At 43.2% G+C, this 20,603-nt stretch overlaps 1 protein-coding gene and 1 long non-coding RNA gene across 16 annotated transcripts in view; one reads left to right on the top strand and one right to left on the bottom strand.

Annotated features, from left to right (window-relative positions):
- The window catches only part of LOC138737196 (serine/threonine-protein kinase MRCK alpha-like), a 653,014-nt gene that overhangs the window by 520,145 nt on the left and 112,266 nt on the right, over positions 1-20,603 (top strand). For all 11 annotated transcript variants that reach the window (XM_069887840.1, XM_069887837.1, XM_069887843.1 and 8 more), the window contains 2 exons: positions 3,417-3,522; positions 5,946-6,070. In XM_069887840.1, coding sequence (XP_069743941.1) covers positions 3,417-3,522; positions 5,946-6,070 — 231 coding nt within the window. The remainder of the gene's footprint in view (positions 1-3,416; positions 3,523-5,945; positions 6,071-20,603) is intronic.
- The window catches only part of LOC138737198 (uncharacterized), a 93,029-nt gene that overhangs the window by 33,464 nt on the left and 38,962 nt on the right, over positions 1-20,603 (bottom strand). The gene's annotated exons all lie outside the window — the stretch shown is intronic.

Below are 20,603 nucleotides of genomic sequence, written 5' to 3'. Positions count from 1 at the left end.
GCAAAGTCTCAGCACTCCCCTGCACTAAGTATAAAATCTGAACCTTGACAGTGAAGTATCAGTGCTCCCCAACAACAAGTATAAAGTACGAACCTTGACAGTGAAGCCTCAGCGTTCCTCTGCGCCATGTATAAAATACGAACCTTAACAGCGAAGTCTCAGTGCTCCCCCGCGCCAAGTATAAAATCCAAACCTTGACAGTGAAGTCTCATTGCTCCCCCGCACCATGTATAAAATCCGAACCTTAATAACGAAGTCTCAGTGCTCCCCGCGCCAAGTATAAAATCCGAACAATAGCAGGCAAGTCTCAGCGCTCTACCGCGCCAAGTATAAAATCCGAACCTTAACAGTGAAGTCTCAGTGCTCCCCAGCGACAAGTATAAAGTACGAACCTTGACAGTGAAGTCTCAGTGCTCCCCCATGCCAAGTATAAAATCCGAACGTTAACGGGCAAGTCTCAGCGCTCCCTCACGCCAAATATATAATATGAACCTTTACAGGAAAGTCTCAGTGCTCCCCTGCGACAAGTAGAAAATCCGAACCTTAACAGGGAAGTCTCAGTACTTTCCCGTGACAAGTAGAAAATCTGATCCCTAACAATAAAGTCTTTGCACTCCCCCGTGGATTCCATCTGCCTAGTCCGACTGCCATCGACTCTGTTCGGGCTTTAAACAGCCTGTTAAAGGAGCTTGTCGCTGAGGAGGACTTCGCCATCTGAGCTGCTCAGAGGGCTTTGGACTTAGGGTGAGGGGCCGTACACCGCCTTTAGTGTCTCAAAAAAACCCCTGAAGTCACCAATGTCGGCGCTAAGCTGGGTTCGTTTGGTGAGGCTAGTCCACCACTCATTTTTGATCTCCTAGAGTTTGCGCTGAAGATGGCTGCATGCGAGACGGAAGGCTCGTTTTTTCTCTGGCCAGGAAGGCTTTGCAAGGTGAGCCTGGTGAGCAGATCGCTTCTTTGCCAGCAGCTCCTGGATTTCCTGGTTGTTTTCGTCAAACCAGTCCTTGTTTTTCCTGGAGAAGAAACCCAGTACCTCTTCAGTGGATTGCAGTATGGCCGTTTTCAGCTGATCCCAGAGGGTTTCAGGAGACGTGTCCGTGAGGCAGTTTGCATCCTCGAGCTTTGCTTGGAGGTTTGCCTGGAAGTTTCCTCTCACTACGTCTGACTGCAAGTTTCCAACATTGAACCTCTTTCTGGGGGCTCCACTGTTCTTGAACTTTGGCTTGAAGTGAAGGTTGAGCTTGCAGTGAACAAGCCGGTGGTCAGTGTGGCATTCCGTGCTGGGCATGACCCTGGTATGGAGCACATCTCATTTGTCTCTTCCTCGCACCAGAACGTAGTCCAGGAGGTGCCAGTGTTTGGATCGGGGATGCATCCAGCTGAAGAAACACACAAAGATCAGCGTGTACAGAGCCATTGTCATACCCACGCTCCTGTTCGGCTCCAAATCATGGGTCCTCTACCGGCATCACCTACGGATCCTAGAACGCTTCCATCAGCGCTGTCTCCGCTCCATCCTCAACATTCATTGGAATGACATCATCACCAACATCGAAGTACTCGAGCTGGCAGAGTCTGCAAGCATCGAATCCATGCTGCTGAAGACCCAACTGCGCTGGGTGGGTCACATCTCCAGAATGGAGGACCATCGCCTTCCCAAGATCGTGTTATATGGCGAGCTCTCCACTGGCCACCGTGACAGAGGTGCACCAAAGAAGAGGTACAAGGACTGCCTAAAGAAATCTCTTGGTGCCTGCCACATTGACCCCCACCAGTGGGCTGATCTCGCCTCAAACCGTGCATCTTGGCGCCTCACAGTTCGGCGGGCAGCAACCTCCTTTGAAGAAGACCGCAGAGCCCACCTCACTGACAAAAGTCAAAGGAGGAAAAACCCAACACCCAACCCCAACCCACCAATTTTCCCTTGCAACCGCTGCAACCGTGTCTGCCTGTCCCACATCGGACTTGTCAGTCACCAACGAGTCTGCAGCAGACGTGGACATTTACCCCCTCCATAAATCTTCGTCCGCGAAGCCAAGCCAAAGAAAGAAAAGAAAGAAAGGAGCTTACGGTGGTTTATTTTAAAACAGTGGTTCTCAACCTTTTTCTTTCCTTTTACATTCCACTTTAAGTATTCCCTATGCCATCGATGCTCTCTGGTTAATAAGGTATTGCCTAAGGTGGTATGTGGGTGGATAGAAAAAGGTTGAAACCACTGTTTTATTCGTACCTCATTGACTCATTATGTGCACGGTTTCAGCACTCCAAAGTAAATGGACCAATGACAATTTTTCTCAAGCAAAATATTTCAGTAACAACTGGGTCTAGAGCAGTAATTCTCAACCTTCCCTTCCCCCTCACCACATGAAGCAATCCCTTACTAATCACAGAGCACTAATGGCATAGGGATTACTTAAAGTGGTTTGTGAGAGGAAAGAAAAAGGTCGAGAACCACTGTTTTAAAATATCCTAATAAAATGTAAACCTTTACTGGGTAATTTACTTTTAAAATATTATGACAGCATCACTCCACTGGTCAGTGGGATGGTTGGTAAAGGACTATTGGGGTAGTAAATCTTAGGGTTGTCTTATACAGTAGGTATAGCCAATATCCTACATTTTAAGTGGAAATTCTAGGGTTGATTATATAGGGTCTTCTTATATGCCAATTTATATGGTAATCAGTAGGACTATGCAAAATCTTGTGCTAATGGATTCTGGAGAGGAGCAGGAGAACATTTCAGATTTTCCAATGACTGCAACAAACATTCAGTGTTACAGCTGAAGCTTGAAAACAAGGAAATTAGATTTGTATAAATATTGAAGTATTTAGACGACATGTTCCTTTAAACTTATACAAGCTGGACATATTGCATTGCAGCCACATTCTGGCATTTACATGCCAAGAATGCATTTTAAAAATTTTTTTTTATTTTTCACACTATGAACCATATTGATCAAAATACACATAAACATTTCCCTCTTGAATATACACAGTGTCATTTTCTCCCCTTTTCCCCCCCTCCCTTCCCTCCCTCCTTCACTCCCCCCTCCCCACCCACTCAACGTTCAACCTATACGATACATTAAACCCATTAAACAATGTCATCACACAATGAAAATAAACAAGAAATTTGTGTCTTCTACTTTTACATACTGGGCCAATTCATTTTGTCTTCTTCTCCTTCTGCCATTTTAGGCGGTGGAGGTGTACGGTTCCCAAATTTGTTCGAATACTTTGGCATTATTTTTTAAATTATATGTTATTTTTTTCCAATGGAATACATGCATTCTTGATGATAATACATCTTCCACGTAAACAAAATGATGCTACTTGGTTAAATGTAACTCAATTTACGGCCAGTTTTGTGGATTTGAATTGTGCATTTATATCTAAATATATTTGTTAATTACAGTCAAAATGAAAGGGAAGAGTTTGAAGGCGAATTTAAGCTGAAATATGAGCGGGAGAGGATTATGCTGAGTGAAGACAACAAGAAGCTGTCAAATGAACTTGATAAGGTGAGGGAGGCTCCCTTTCTGTTCTGCATGCCATGTTGTATGTGTGTGTTGAGCAGATTCCATGGACTAGTTCATCTTTGGATGGGAAGGCTTTGTGTTTCCCCAGTTTGAAGGTTTGTTAGAACTGATCTGGGCCTGCAGCTGTGAACATATGGACGTTTTGAATATCTAGCTGCACTTTTCTGCACCCTCTTGCTTTTCATGCTGTTTTAAATGTGAAATAATTGGTCCTTAGTGGCTGATTTACATTATGTGATGCTTTTCAGTTGAGAAGATTGTTCACCAGAACACACTTCAAGATATCATTCTGGAGAGACTGATTGAAACATGGCATATATATAGCTGCCTTTTATATTCCTGCATTTGAATTGTGGTCATAAAGCCATATAACAATTACAGCACGGAAACAGGCCAATTTGGCCCTTCTAGATCCAAGTACCCTCCTCTAATCCCACTTACCAGCACTCTGCCCATATCCCTCCATCCCCCTCCCAGCCATATACTTATCCATCTCTTTCTTAAATGACAAAATTGACCCTGCCTCCACCACCTTTCCCGGAAGCCCATTGCACACAGTAACCACTCTCTGAGTAAAGAAGATCCCCCTCATGTTACTCCTAAACCTTTGCCTGTCAACTCTCAACCCATGACCCCTTGGATCCATCTCTCCTACTCTCAATGGGAAAAGCTTTTCCATATCAACTCTATCTATCCCTCTCATTATCTTAAACACCTCTATCAAATCAATTTTAAAACAATGAACCAGTTGTAAAATTCTTGCTTATTTCTCAAAGGCCCTAATGAAACATTTGCATTTCCTCTTTATGAAAGCCAAGGAAATTCAAATTTACATCCAATTAAGATTATACTAAATATATGTAGCTTCATTATTTTTGCATTAAAATATAAAAAAAACTCATTTAAATGGATTTTGCAATCAGAATTTCAAACTTGAGTTGTTGAGTTATTAAAGGATAACTTTTGGTGATAAACATTGTTTAACAAATTACAAAGTCTACTGCCAATACGTATTGAGAGTCCGGAAAAATTACAATTAATGTGTTTAGTTTTAGGGATGTGCTACCGAGGAAAAAATAATTTGTTCCAAGTATCTGGTGACATCATTTAAAAAAGAACAGAATGATTCTCTAGATCCTGCTTAACATTTCTCTAATGCCATAAGAATTTTTTGGATTAGCCATTAACTTAATCCATATCGTCCTTTAATTATATGTAACCAATGATGTGTGCTACACTAGAAAGGCATAATTATCTATCCTTTGATGCCTGAAGACAATTTAGAGTGTACCAAATAGTGTGGGATGAGATTTACCTGTACATTATCACCTGAATACCAAAATGTACTCTTCAGCTGGAGAAACTCAGCAGGTCACGCAGATGCCTGAATAAAAAACTAAGAGAAGTGGGAAGGGGATCACAGGCCAACTCATAAGAGGTAATAGGTGAATACAGGTGGGAGAGTAAAAGGAAAGGAAGCTGAGAAATGATAGGATTTTCAGCACTCCTGAAGAACGGTTCGGGCTTGAAACATTGGCTGCTTTTTACTTCCTATGGATGCTGCGTGCCCTGACGAGTTTCTGCAGTACTTTTGGGTACTGCACCAGGCCCCAGCATCTGCAGATATTCTTGTTTACGTCCTTAAACTTCTGAATGTGCCTCAGCACTTGCCAAGTAACCACAAAATACAAATAAATCTGTTTATCTATACATATAGTTCAAAAGTCACATATGCACATATCTTTTTTTCAAAATGTAGCTTTGTATGTCACTCTTTCTCATTGGAATTCCCTTGAGGTTGTGGTTCAGGTCTCTGCTGACTGGTGGTATTATGACAACCCCTTGAGCTATCCAACCACATGGGTTTCAGGCTGATACTTGTGAGCTCTTTTGTTACTTCTCACTATGAACTTCCTCTAGGTTCTCCATTTCGGGTTATCCTGAAACAAAGCTTAATTACAATGATCGGTGCTGCAGGAATTCTTGGAATGAATTACTGGATAGAGGATATGTGAAGTACCTTCACAGTGGAGTGACGAATAAAAATGATATGCACGTCCTGTTGATTTGCTGTTTCTTACATTCTGATACTAACTGCTCTTGATGCTGTGTTACGCAGCAAAACACTATGCTCTTCAAATAGTGCTCACGAAATGTAAGGCCAGGTAAAACTGGGTTGCCTTTGTTTTGAACTTTGATCCTCAGGCTGGGCATCCACTCAGGTGAGTCTTTCCATCTTCTAACATTCATGTTCTTGTGTTTTGCTCTGGCTAATGGTTCATCTCTCCATAAATTCAAATATTGTTATTGAAAGACTTTTCAAAACTGCTGAAAATAAGAACTGGAAATTTTACCTGGGTGAGTTATGTATAAATAATGTAATCTCTGCTCTTACCTCTGAGCAGCTCACAGGGATGTTTGAGAAGCTGACTGCAAGCAACAAACAAATGGAGGAAGAGTTACGGGATCTAGCTGATAAGAAAGAATCAGTCGCACACTGGGAGGCCCAGATCACAGAGATCATCCAATGGTCAGTAACTTGTTAGTTAGTGAAGCTCTGATAAGAAAGGATCAGTCGCACACTGGGAGGCTGATTTTTTTTGGCTCTGTTCTTTCTGAGAGATTTTAATCTGCAGTACAGTCAGTACAAAGCAGCCAATGGCCGAATCCCACAACTTTATCATGTTATTTTTAAGGGGTGTAGATAATTGCTTCTCAGACTGAAGACCTGCGACTCGTGGTGTGCCTCAGGGTTCGGTGCTGGGACCATTGTTGTTTGTCATCTATATCAATGATCTGGATGATAATGTGGTCAATTGGATCAGCGAATTTGCAGATGACACAAAGATTGAAGGTGTTACGGACAGCGAGGAAGGTTTTCAAAGCTTGCAGAGGGATCTGGACCAGCTGGAAAAATGGGCTGAGAAATGGTAGATGGAATTTAATTCAGATAAGAGTGAGATGTTGGATTTTGGAAGGACAAACCAAGAAAGGACGTACATGGTAAATGTTAGGGCATGAAGGAGTGTGGTAGAACAGAGAGATCTGGGAGAGCAGATACGTAATTCTCGGAAAGTGATGTCACAGGTCGAGTTGTATATCAAAGTATTGAAGATAGGAGTTGGGATGTTATGGTAAAATTGTATAAGACATTGGTGAGGCCAAATTTTGAAGTATTGTGTGCAGTTTGGGATACCTAACTGCAGGAAAGATATCAAAAATATTGAGAGCATGCAGAGAAGATTAACTAGGATGTTACCCAGACTGAGTTACAGGGAAAGGTTAAACATGTTAGAACTTTATCCCCTGGAGCGTAGAAGTATGGGAGGAGATTTAGTAGAGGTATTTAAAATTATGAGGGAGATTGACAGAGTAAATATAGGTAGGCTTTTTCCACTGAGGGTGTGAGATACAAACCAGAGGACATGGGTTTAGGGTGAAAGGGGAAAGGTTTAAAGGGAATATTAGGGGGAACTTCTTCACACAGAGAGTGGTGGGAGTGAGGAATGAGCTGCCAGCTGAAGTGGTGAATCTGGGCTCAATTTTAATTTTTAGAAGAATTTGGACAGGTCCATGGATGGGAGGGGTATGGAAGGATATGGAATGAGAGCAAGTTAGTGGGACCAGGCAGAATAATAGTTTGGCACAGACTAGAAGGACTAAAGGGCCTGTTTCTTTGCTGTATTGTTCTATGGTTCTATGTGGCTAAATCCCTTCAGATTTCAGATTTATTGTCAGAGTACATATATGGCATCACATACAACCCTGAGATTCCTTTTCCCTGTGGGCACAGCAGAATTACTACTAATTGGTAGTGTAAAAATAAACTGTACACAGTGTGAACATGTAAACAATCAAAAGAATTGTAAACAGATAATGAGTGTAAAGAAACTGACTGTGTAATACAGGAAGAGCAAAGAAAATCAACAAAGTGCACAAGTAAGAGTCCTTAAATCAGTCCCTGATTGAGTTTGTTGTTGAGGAGTCTGAAGGTGGAGAGGTAGCAGCTGTTCCTGAACCTGATGGTGCAAGTCTTGTGACACCTAGACCTCTTTCCTGATGGCAGCAGTGAGAACAGAACATGTGCTGTGTGGTGTAGGTCTTTAATAATTGCTGCTGCCCTCCCAACAGCAGCACTCCCTGTAGATGTACTCCATAGTGGGGAGGGTTTTGCCTGTAATATCCTGGGCTGTCTCCACTATCTTTTGGAAGGCTTTATGCTCAGAGATATTGGTGTTCCCATCTTTGGCTTGGCTTCGCGGACGAAGATTTATGGAGGGGGTAAAAGTCCACGTCAGCTGCAGGCTCGTTTGTGGCTGACAAGTCCGATGCGGGACAGGCAGACACGGTTGCAGCGGCTGCAGGGAAAATTGGTTGGGTGTTGGGTTTTTCCTCCTTTGCCTTTCGTCAGTGAGGTGGGCTCTGCGGTCTTCTTCAAAGGAGGTTGCTGCCCGCCAAACTGTGAGGCGCCAAGATGCACGGTTTGAGGCGATATCAGCCCACTGGCGGTGGTCAATGTGGCAGGCACCAAGAGATTTCTTTAGGCAGTCCTTGTACCTTTTCTTTGGTGCACCTCTGTCACGGTGGCCAGTGGAGAGCTCGCCATATAACACGATCTTGGGAAGGCGATGGTCCTCCATTCTGGAGACGTGACCCACCCAGCTCAGCTGGATCTTCAGCAGCGTGGACTCGATGCTGTCGACCTCTGCCATCTCGAGTACTTCGACGTTAGGGATGAAAGCGCTCCAATGGATGTTGAGGATGGAGCGGAGACAACGCTGGTGGAAGCGTTCTAGGAGCCGTAGGTGATGCCGGTAGAGGACCCATGATTCGGAGCCGAACAGGAGTGTGGGTATGACAACGGCTCTGTATACGCTTATCTTTGTGAGGTTTTTCAGTTGGTTGTTTTTCCAGACTCTTTTGTGTAGTCTTCCAAAGGCGCTATTTGCCTTGGCGAGTCTGTTGTCTATCTCATTGTCGATCCTTGCATCTGATGAAATGGTGCAGCCGAGATAGGTAAACTGGTTGACCGTTTTGAGTTTTGTGTGCCCGATGGAGATGTGGGGGGGCTGGTAGTCATGGTGGGGAGCTGGCTGATGGAGGACCTCAGTTTTCTTCAGGCTGACTTCCAGGCCAAACATTTTGGCAGTTTCCGCAAAGCAGGACGTCAAGCGCTGAAGGGCTGGCTCTGAATGGGCAACTAAAGCGGCATCGTCTGCAAAGAGTAGTTCACGGACAAGTTTCTCTTGTGTCTTGGTGTGAGCTTGCAGGCGCCTCAGATTGAAGAGACTGCCATCCGTGCGGTACCGGATGTAAACAGCGTCTTCACTGTTGAGGTCTTTCATGGCTTGGTTCAGCATCATGCTGAAGAAGATTGCAAAGAGGGTTGGTGCGAGAACACAGCCTTGCTTCACGCCATTGTTCCCATACCAGACCGTGATTCAGCCAGCTATCACACTTTCCACCACACATCTGTAGAAATTTGTCAGGGTTTCTGATGTCATACCAAACCTCCATAAACTCCTGAGGAAATAGAGGCGCTGATGTGCTTTCTTCACAATGCCATTGGTCTGTTGGGTCCAGGAAAGATCCTCTGAGTGAGTAGAGCAGGGGGCTAAGATCACAGTCCTGATGGAGATTATTGAGGTTCTTACCAATCTTCACTGTGGTCTGGAGGCAAGGAAATCCATGATCCAATTATGCAGTGGCATGTTAACTCCCAAGTCTTGGAGATTGCTGATCAGTTTTGAGGGGATGATGCTGTTAAATGCCAAACTGTAGTCGATAAAGAGCATCCTGACGTAGGCATCTTTGGTATCCAGATGTTCCAGGGTTTTGTGTAGGGCCAGTGAGATGGCATCTACCATAGACCTGTTGCCCCGAGAGGCAAACTGGAATAGATCCATGTCAACACTCAGACAGGAGCTGATCTGCTTCATCACCAGTCTTTCAAAACACTTAATCACTGTTGATGTTAATGCTACTGGTTGATAGTAATTAAGGCAGGTTATCAGTATGATTGACACCTGTTGAAACAGGTGGCTACCATGCTCTACTGTAGTGAGATTTTTAGCATATCCTTGAATAACTTTGTCATTTGATCAGCACAGTACTTGGCCAGGAACTCCATTCAGGCTGGATGCTTTCCTCGGATTCACTCTCCTCAAGGCAGCACGCACGTTATCCTCAGATACAGACAGGGTAGGATTGTGTGGGGCGTGGGAGTGTGGAGGGGTGGTTCTTCGCTGTTAATGTCATCAAATTGGGTGTAGAAGGTGTTGAGTTCCTCTGGGAGAGAAGCTTTACCGGATTTGGGTTTGTAACAGGATATGGCATTCAGGCCCTGCCACAGCTGTCGGGTGACCCTTGTTGTTTCCATTTTTATCTAGAATCTCCACTTTGCCTGGGACCTTGCCTTCCACATGTCATACCTGCTCCTGCTATACTGATCTGGATCTCCAGACTTAAATGCCTGCAATCATGTTCTCAGCAGGTTCCAGATTTCATTGTTCATCCAGCGATTCTGGTTGGGGAAAACTCTGAGTGATTTGGTGGGGAGACACTCATCCACAGCTGTCCCTAATTCCCTTTGGAAAGGTAGTGGTATCAGCCAGTTTGAATCAGTGAAGTCCTCCTTGTGAAGATGCTCTCATAGTGGTGAGCAGAGAATTCCAGCATTTAGACTCCACCTGGACACTCCCCAACCAAACAGCATTGATAATGACTTCCAGCGTCCAAAAGATCCCTCCCCTATCTCTCTTTTTGTGTCTCTATCTCCTTTTTTCCAGCTCTAAAGAGCTTGCCTGCTTTTTGCTCACGCCTTGACAAAGGCTTGAAGCATTAGTTACCCTTTACTTCTATGGATGCTGCCTGACCTGCTGAGTTTCTTCAGCACTTTTGTGCATTGGACAACAGTCACAGCATCTGCAGTCTTTCCTGTTTAACAACAATGAAGGAATTGTGACAAGCATATTGGAGGGAAGATTGGGAGGGTATCTGCAGGTGACAGTGTCTCTAAATATCTGCTGCCTTTCTCATTCTCCATCATAGAGTTCATGGCTCTAGAAGATCCTGTTGAACTACTCTTGATTAGTAACTGCAATGTGTTTGTAAAAGTATACAGTGTTGCCACAATACACAGATGGTGGAAGGAATGATGAGTGTGAATGGAGTGCCAATCGTGGGCTGTTTTGCCATATGTGGTGTTGAGTTCCTGAATACAGTTGAAGCTGTAATTATCTAGGCAAGTGAAGAGGATCTCATCACACTCCTGAGTTGTGCTTGTAAGTAGTGGCAATGTTCTAGGGAATCGTGAAATGAAGAATTCATTCCAAAATTCCCAGCCGTCAGTCTACTCTCACAGAAACATTTTTTATTGATTGGTCTGGTTACATTTCAGGTCATTGGTTGCCTCCAAGATGTTGATGCAGAGGGACTCAAAGATGATAATGCGTTTGAACGTGAAGTTGGCTAAATCTTGAGTTGTAGATGTTGATTTGCCACATAGAAGCCCAGTGTGAATGTTCCTCCAGCGTGCATGGGCTAGACACTGTACATTATCAGCAGACATCTCCACTTCTGTTCGCAAAATATTCTCAATTTCTCCGTCTCCACCGCATCTGTTCCCAAGATGAGATCTTTCAGTCCAGATCTTCCAAAATGTCTGCCTTCTTCCACAACATGGTTTCCCCTTCATCACCATCAACTCAGTGCTCACCCACATCTCCTCCATTTCCTCCTCCCCCTGCCCCCAGATGCAGCAAACATCCCCTTTATCCTCACCTACCACCCCACCAGCCTCCACATCCAACATATCATCCTCCGGAATTTCTGGCACTTACAATGGAATCCCACTACCAGACACATCTTCCCCTCTCTGCCTTCTGTGGGGATCTCTCCCTCTGTGACTCCCGCATTCACTTATCCCTCCCCACCAATTTCCCCCCCCACCCCCCGACCTTCCCCTGTGGCCACAAGAGGTGCACACCTGCACCCACACATGCTCCCTCACCATGGTCCGGGATCCCAAAGAGGCCTTTCAAGTGAAGCAACACTTCACTTGTGTATCCACAGAACTGATTTACTGCATCTAGTGCTCCCTTTGTGACCTTCTCTACATCAGAAAGACTGGGCACAGATTGGGAGATCGCTTTGCTGAGCATCTTCGTTCCATCCGCACCAGTGATAGAGACCTCCCAGTATCCAACCATTTTAGTTCTGTGTACCACTCCCACACTCACATGTCCGTCCATGGCCTTATGTACTATCTCACCAAGACCACCCGCAAATTGGAGGAACATAATTTGATTGTCCATCTGGGCACTCCAGGTGGAATGGCATTAACATAGACTTTTCCAGTTTCTGCTAACGTTGTCTCTTCTTCCCCTCCCCCTTCCATTCCCCTGTCTTCTCCCTTCCCCCTTCCTTCACTTAGCTATACCTCCTCCCCTTGATCGCTGCTGTCCCCTCCCTCCCTTCTCCACCGATCACCTCCTGCCTTTGCGACCACACCTTCTCCCTACTCTTTTGTTCAGATGCCTGCCAATATTTTTCCATACCTGATGAAGGACCCAGGCCTGAAATGTTAGTTTGCAGTGGGAGCAAGGTCATTGATTGAACAACTGTAGGCACTCGGGAAAATTATAAACCTGCTATAATCTGAAATAAAATGCAGAAGATTCTTTATTGGATCTTTCTGAGTTCCACTTGAACTTTTGGAAGTAGAGTTGCAGTTAGTTCTGGAGTACAAATCCTTACCAATATTTCAGCTGTTTCTTGATATCTTTCATTCCAGCCAGCTGTTAACTGATTCCTGACTGTTAAGTGAATCTGTTATCCAACTCAGCTCACTTGAATTTGTCCTTAACACCAAGTGAAACTTGCTGATTCTAAATTTTCCAGTCTCCACCATGCCAGTGTATCTTTGCCTAGCTACACCATTTTACACTGAAGTAGTTTTCTACACTACACAGTGCAGAATTGCTTCCCATTATCAGACAGTGATAATCTTTTTCCTCCCACATGTTTCACTCTAGCTTATAAGTGAATTCTTTGCGAATAGTTTAATTATAATTTTTTTTAGATATACAGCACAGTATCAGGCTCTTCTGGCCCATGAGCCCAGGACCCTAATCAATCTACAACACCTGTACATTTTGGGAGGAAACCAGAGCATCTGGAGGAATCCCACACAGACACGGGGAGAACGTACAAACTCCTTACAGACAGCACTGGACTTGAATCCAGGCACTGCACTGGCACTGTAGCAGCGTCGCGCTAACTGTTATGCTACCTCTTCAGCCACTTCATGAAATTATTTAGTGGATTGTAAACAAATTAAGGTTTGCTGTGACATGTTAGGTGTATTCTTCACAAACATAACCGCTTCTTGATGTGACTGTGTCACATTCAAGATCATGTTCAGGAGTCGAGGGAGGAAAACTAAATTTGGAGAGAAAGTTTAGACAAAATATTTCATAACAATTGGACATCCCAAACCTCATCACAGCAGTGAAGTTGTTGAAGTATTGGCCCTGCTCCATTGGAGGAAACATTGCAGTCAATTTCTTTGGCTTGGCTTCGCGGACGAAGATTTATGGAGGGGTATGTCCACGTCTGCTGCAGGCTCGTTGGTGACTGACAAGTCCAATGCGGGACAGGCAGGCACGGTTGCAGCGGTTGCAAGGGAAAATTAGTTGGTTGGGGTTGGGTGTTGGGTTTTTCCTCCTTTGCCTTTTGTCAGTGAGGTGGGCTCTGCGGTCTTCTTCAAAGGAGGTTGCTGCCCGCCGAACTGTGAGGCGCCAAGATGCACGGTTGGAAGCGAGATCAGCCCACTGGAGGTGGTCAATGGGGCAGGCACCAAGAGATTTCTTTAAGCAGTCCTTGTACCTCTTCTTTGGAGCACCTCTGTCTCGGTGGCCAGTGGAGAGCTCGCCATAGAACACGATCTTGGGAAGGTGATGGTCCTCCATTCTGGAGACGTGACCCACCCAGCGCAGTTGGGTCTTCAGCAGCATGGATTCGATGCTTGCGGACCCTGCCAGCTCGAGTACTTCGATGTTGGTGATGAAGTCATTTCAATGAATGTTGAGGATGGAGCGGAGACAGCGCTGATGGAAGCGTTCTAGGAGCCGTAGGTGATGCCGGTAGAGGACCCATGATTCGGAGCCGAACAGGAGCGTAGGTATGACAACGGCTCTGTATACGCTAATCTTTGTGTGTTTCTTCAGGTGGTTGTTTTTCCAGACTCTTTTGTGTAGTCTTCCAAAGGCGCTATTTGCCATATTGATGGTATATTGAGCTTTGGTTCAGTTACATAACAGTGTGGAGATGGGGGAGGAGGACTACACCCAAGTAATGTTGTTAGGGATACGTTTTATACATGACATCTGATGTCACAAGCTATTATACAAATAACGCTTGACATCTTGCACCTCCTGTTGTTCAGTGTACAAGTTGACTGCCTGAATAGCACACAAAACAAAGCTTTTCTTTCCATTTTGGTACACATGACAATAATTCGCATTAGATATATTAACCATGGGTAAGATTTGAACCCACATCCTTGTGACTGGGATCCATTGCTAAATTCTGAAATGCCTCCACAATTTTGATTGCATCACTGATATGCTCATGAGTGAACTCAATGAGCCGAATAATCTACATCTGCTCCTTTCTCTTTTGGCCTTATCTTTTTTTCTGTAAAATTCAGATTGGTAGGTGGAAGGACACATTATTTAAGCATGAAGTGCAAATAAACTGGTTAAAGGAATTGCACTAAATGCTAAGAAGATTAATTGGGTGTGAATGTAAGGTCTTCATTCACTTCAATTCCCCTTCATGATTAGCATCTGTAATTACCATTAATAGTTTAGCAGAATAAATTTGCCAGGTAGCATATGACAAGTGGAACTGGTCCAAGGTAGATGAACAAATGAGCTAATGGGAAATAGAAGAAATACAAGGCTAGGCTATAACCCTCCTCCCTGTATCCACATTCCTGTCCCTTGTTCAGTAACTAGAACAATCTGGTGATCTATAAAACTTAAATATACCAACACAACTGAAATATATCAGCAAATCTGAGAATCTGTGAAAGTTAAAAATGAAAAAAAAATTTAAAAGTTGCAGAATTTTAAAAAAAAATTTTCATTATGTTGCACTCCTCATTTTTATTAACTCAGGTTGAATTTTAGTTTAATATGCAAAGAAATATCAAGGCCTACGTTATATTTTAACACTGTTCAAGCTGGCTTGGTAAGTAATTCATTGACAGTGGTTGAGGAAATGAGCTTAGCTTTTTAGCAATGTGTGTTTGTTCTGTTTCTTACCACATATGATGTGCACCTTTGCAAAGGGGAATTATCCTAATGTGGCATAACTGGATCTGATTCAGGAGAAAAATGGGAACAGATGTTAGCCCAGCTGCAGGTTTGGCGATGCAGGCTTCATTCTGATACGCACTGTTTTTAAGGTTTTACCATGAAAAGTAAACAGATGAGTTCACCTCTGTCAACCTGTAATTCTTGCAAGTATGATCTCAATCCTCTTGTGGATTTTCAAATTAATTCAGATTGCCTCAGTGAAAACCATTTCATTGAGCTCCTCACTTGTTGAAAAATTCCCAGTACGATATTGATCTCTGTCAGGGCCACACTGAGTTGAGTTTCCCTGGTTCTTTTCTGATTGGATGCTTTTTTTAAATTAATTAAACCCTTGAAAAGTTCCTTTATATTTAATAATCAAATTTGTTAAATGCAGTTATTTCCAGAATTACAGAAGTATGTTAGTGGTGGGTAAGTTACGGGAAGGTATTCTAAGATCAGATACACAAGTATTTGGATAGACATGGATGTGAGGGATGCTCCTGGTACAGGTCAGTGGGACGTGGTAGAATAATAGTTCAGCATGGATTAGATGGGCTGATGATCTTTTCTATGCTGCAATGTTCTGTTGTTTCTTTAATTCTGGAAATAATTATATTTTATATTTAACCTTGTATATCTTTTCCAGTTTTCCACTGTATCTTGGTACATATGACAATAATTACCCTGGAACTAGCGATTTGGTCCATGGATTGATCCTCTAGTTTAGACTGATACTGTGGTGCCATGTTTAGGGTTTAAAGAAGGAGAGGAGCCCAGGCTTCACATTGGTGTAGTTGGATGTTGAAACTGCTCCTGGCATGTTTCAGAAAGAAGCAGCAAAAGGGGCTCTTCCACCCGTCCTAGCCACTGAGCAACCATTCTCCCCAATAGAAGAAGCATGTTAACTGATAAAACACAAATAGCATGGTTGAAGTAATGCTGGAGAGACTCAGCAGGTCAAACATATCTATGTAACCAACATTTTGGGCTTGGTTCTGCATCATTACCGTTACTATATACACAGTTTGACCTGCTGAGTTTCTCCAGCATTGTGTTTTTAAGTTAACTGCTTTATCATTTTATTGCCTTTGAAGGATCTTGCTGTGTGATGTGAGATTAATGCACCTGATCCAACATCAACAATACTGACTGCACTTTATAGTAATTTATTGTGCATAAAACATCTTTCAATGTGCTAAAGTATTATATAAATGGAAAGGCTTCTTTGTAAGTCCTAAATATTGGAACAGAAGGCTGGCCCAAATAAACAGAGCATGCACTGTTAGCTAAAACTGTAACACTCAGAATTCCTGTATTAATACCACGTTCTCAGGGTTTTATTTAGCATGATGAAGTGTGGCCAAACTTCGCCAGGAATGATATTATTTATATCATTCCAATGACCAAGGTGGTCTGAGTAAGCAAGCACCAAATACTTTAATAAGAACTCTGCAATTGAGAAAGAAAGGAATACCGTGAGGCACTGATTTTGCCGGTCCTGCTGAATCACTTCTCACATTCAATCAAATCCCCTCACTCCGAAATAAAGAGCAACTGGTGTGTGTTTAATTGGGACAGATGATGAATGGCAGCATAAATTCTACATGTACATATTTGCAATAGCTTAGAATGATTGATATTTTAAGCTGATTTTATCCCCATTTGCAATACAAAAGCCCAGGAAATTTAATCCAATAAAAGTTGTAATAAACTCTTCATATCTTCTCTTTTATAGATGTATAAACTGTGTTGGACAGTTTGAGGCTGATTTAGTGTCTAATCTGTTCACTGATACGAACAGCTTTGAAACTTCGGCACCTCATGCCATCTTGTGGTCACGGGGCTCAGCTACAAATCCTATGTTGACTGAAAGTTGACTGAAAACGGTTGGGAAATATAGAATGTTAAACAAAAGTTCAAAAACATTCACTTTTAATTTGTTGTTCAGCAGTAATCAAAGCAAATGCCTGTGGTTTTGGGCCTTGCAGTCTTGAAGGAATGTAGCTGTCGAGGGAAACAGCTGCAGATGTAAGACTAAACAGAGCTGGAGAAGCCTATCATGTACTGAACATAGGCAGTAAAAATGAGTAAAAACACAAAAGTGCTGGAGTAATTCAACAGGGTATGTAGTGTCCATAGGAGGTAAAGATATACTGTATAACTAATGTTTTGGGTCTGAGCCCTTCAAGGTCAATAGAAATAGGGACAAGGTAAAAGGAACTTCTGGAGAATGATCTCAAGCAGAATTTCCTCATTGGAGAGGGATTGAATGTAGCAAGAATTAATTTGTTGCAAGAATACTGGGTGTGGGATGGGGAATGAGGAAGAGCAAGGACCATGTAGATGCTGTGAGACGTGTGGTGAACTACTTTCTGGACAGAGTACTCAACAGGACCGAATGGGGGTCAGAGTAAACAAACACAGCCTTGCTGGCATCATACACTTTAGGAGAAGAATAAAGGTACAACACTCAAAACTGCAGTCAAAAATTTTGCTGAATAGCCTAGTAACTGGGAGAGGTAACTGGCAGATACAGCAGCTTCCATTTCCATGGCAGAATACTGCACCGTGGCTTGAGTGATGGGGCTAGCAACAGTTGGTGCAGGTTTGACAACATGGGTACAAGATACAGGTTCAAAGGTTCCGTTTATTGTCATAAATAATACAAAAGAGGTAATATACATGATATATTTCAACTTTTGCCCACCATAAAAGTAAACAGAGTCGCCAGGAACATTACCCAATATCCCCAATCAAAGAGAAATAAAAGCAAAAGAGAGTCCCCTCAGAAACACTGAGTGTCTGTGGATTTATCTCCAGTGCTCCTGCAGACTCAGCAACCTCACAGACCATTGGCAACTCAAGCTCTAGATCAAAACCTCCAATACAATCAGGAAGCTTTCAGTGCCCAAGGCTCTTTGGGAGCCCTTCTTGCTCTCAACACTTTCTTGAATCGTGGGTCCTACAGCTGCTGAGCCCTTCGCTGGTCTGTTACTCTGGTCAATGTCTTGCTAAGTCGTCTCCCAGGCTTCTCCTCAACAATGTTCCCCTGTTTCTGGTGACCTGCGGTGTTCCTGCAACCCCTTGTGGTACGTTGCCCAGCATAGGTACTGCCATCTTGAGCACAGGATGTTTTTAAAAAAAACACAGTCATCTCCTCTAACAGGTTGATTAGGTAGGCTGGATCGTTATTCCTTAACACAAGGAGGTTGAGAGATGACATGCAGTGGTTTATAAAATCACAGTCATCTCCTCTAACAGGTTGATTAGGTAGGCTGATCGTTATTCCTTAACACAAGGAGGTTGAGATATAATTTGCAGTGGTTTATAAAATCACAGTCATCTCCTCTAACAGGTTGATTAGGTAGGCTGGATCGTTATTCCTTAACACGAGGAGGTTGAGAGATGACTTGCAGCGGTTTATAAAATCACAGTCATCTCCTCTAACAGGTTGATTAGGTAGGCTGGATCGTTATTCCTTAACACGAGGAGGTTGAGAGATGACATGCAGTGGTTTATAAAATCACAGTCATCTCCTCTAACAGGTTGATTAGGTAGGCTGATCGTTATTCCTTAACACAAGGAGGTTGAGATATAATTTGCAGTGGTTTATAAAATCACAGTCATCTCCTCTAACAGGTTGATTAGGTAGGCTGGATCGTTATTCCTTAACACGAGGAGGTTGAGAGATGACTTGCAGCGGTTTATAAAATCACAGTCATCTCCTCTAACAGGTTGATTAGGTAGGCTGGATCGTTATTCCTTAACACGAGGAGGTTGAGAGATGACTTGCAGCGGTTTATAAAATCACAGTCATCTCCTCTAACAGGTTGATTAGGTAGGCTGGATCGTTATTCCTTAACACGAGGAGGTTGAGAGATGACTTGCAGCGGTTTATAAAATCACAGTCATCTCCTCTAACAGGTTGATTAGGTAGGCTGGATCGTTATTCCTTAACACGAGGAGGTTGAGAGATGACTTGCAGCGGTTTATAAAATCACAGTCATCTCCTCTAACAGGTTGATTAGGTAGGCTGGATCGTTATTCCTTAACACGAGGAGGTTGAGAGATGACTTGCAGTGGTTTATAAAATCATGAAAAGCCTGGATGAAGTGAATGCCACAGTCATTTTCCCAGGTAAGATGACTCTAGAACTAGAGGCCATAGGTTTAGGTGAGGGAGGTGAGATTTTAGAGGGGCAACTATTTCACTCAGAAGGGGTGGTATATGGAACAAGCTGCCAGAGGAAATGTGTAGCGGGCACAATTTTGACTTCCAAAATTCATTTGGATCAATGTATGGATAGAAGAAGGATTTGAAAAGATGTGGACTAAATGCAGGGAAATGGGACTAGTACAGAATGCCAACACCATTGTGGGCTTGCTCTGTGGTGTATGACTCGATGAGCATTACAGGACATCACAATCTGTTTGCTGGGCATTCATCCACAACTAGTCACTCACTCCATAACCAAAGTCTAGCACACCACCTCTACCTGCTAGCATGACAAGGACAAGAGCCACATGAGGAAAGCCACCTTCTGGAAGTTGTCATCTGAACCACACACTATCCTGAGTGAGAAATATATCACCTTTTCTTCACTGTCTCTGGGTCAGAATCCTGGAGCTCCCTCTTTAACACCATTGTGGGTTGACCTTCACCTCAAGCTCTGCAGCAGTTCAAGTCAAATCAAGTTTATTGTTATATGATTGTACAAGTACAATATGGAATATGTTCTCTGGTCCTCGGTGCAAAACACGCAGCCACACAACCAGACATAATCAGAATTTATTTTCATGAACAAGTCACGAAATTGTTTATTTTGCTGCAGCATCACAGGGGAAATATTCTTATAAACCACCTTACAACAATAAATAAAAATAGTGCATGAAAAGTCAAATAAGACAGTGTCTTTGGTTCATTGATCATTCAGGAATCTGATGGCAGAGGGGAAGAAGCTGTCCTTGTGCCACTCAGTGCTTGTCTTAAGGCTCCTGTTGCTTTTTCCTGATGATATCAGAGTGAAGAGGGTCTGGCCTGGGTGGTTGGGGTCTTTGAGGATAGTCTGCTTTCTTAAGACGCCGCCTCATGTAGATGTCCTCGATGGAGTGAAGTCTGGTGCCCATGATGTCATTGGCCGAGTTAACGCACATACAGATAAACAATACATATCCAGGACATGTATTCATATATACAAATATAATGTTGTTTGGTGAATATGAGAGTCTCTGATGGTGGATATGAGCAGTTCCTTTGGTCATTCAGCATTTTCTCTGCCCGTGGGAAGAAACTGTTCCTCAGCCTGGTGGTGCTGGCTCTGATATCCTGATAGGCAGCTCACCACCACCTTCTCAAACACGGTTGGGGACAGGCAATTAAATACTGGCAGCCTGTAAATCCCACATCTTTTGGAATGAACAAAAGAAAAATCTTCCCTGTCTCTCTCCCCTAAACTGGAAGCACAGAGTTGGGGTACACAGCTGCCGAAGTACGATCTTGTAATGTCTAAACATATCTAGAATTTATAATAAATTTTACCTCATCAATTTTATTCATTTTTTCAGTGGCACTTGGTTAAATATATTATTAAACAATGTACCCACTTTATTTCGTACCTCAGTCACAAGTGCCATTATCAGGAGGTATTCAGCCTCCCTCTGAGTGGAGATCCTTCAGTGCATTGCTGTGACACACATG

This window comes from Narcine bancroftii, chromosome 6 (assembly GCF_036971445.1).
Source record: "Narcine bancroftii isolate sNarBan1 chromosome 6, sNarBan1.hap1, whole genome shotgun sequence".
NCBI lineage: Eukaryota > Metazoa > Chordata > Chondrichthyes > Torpediniformes > Narcinidae > Narcine > Narcine bancroftii.
This window is presented reverse-complemented; position numbering and strand designations above follow the sequence as displayed.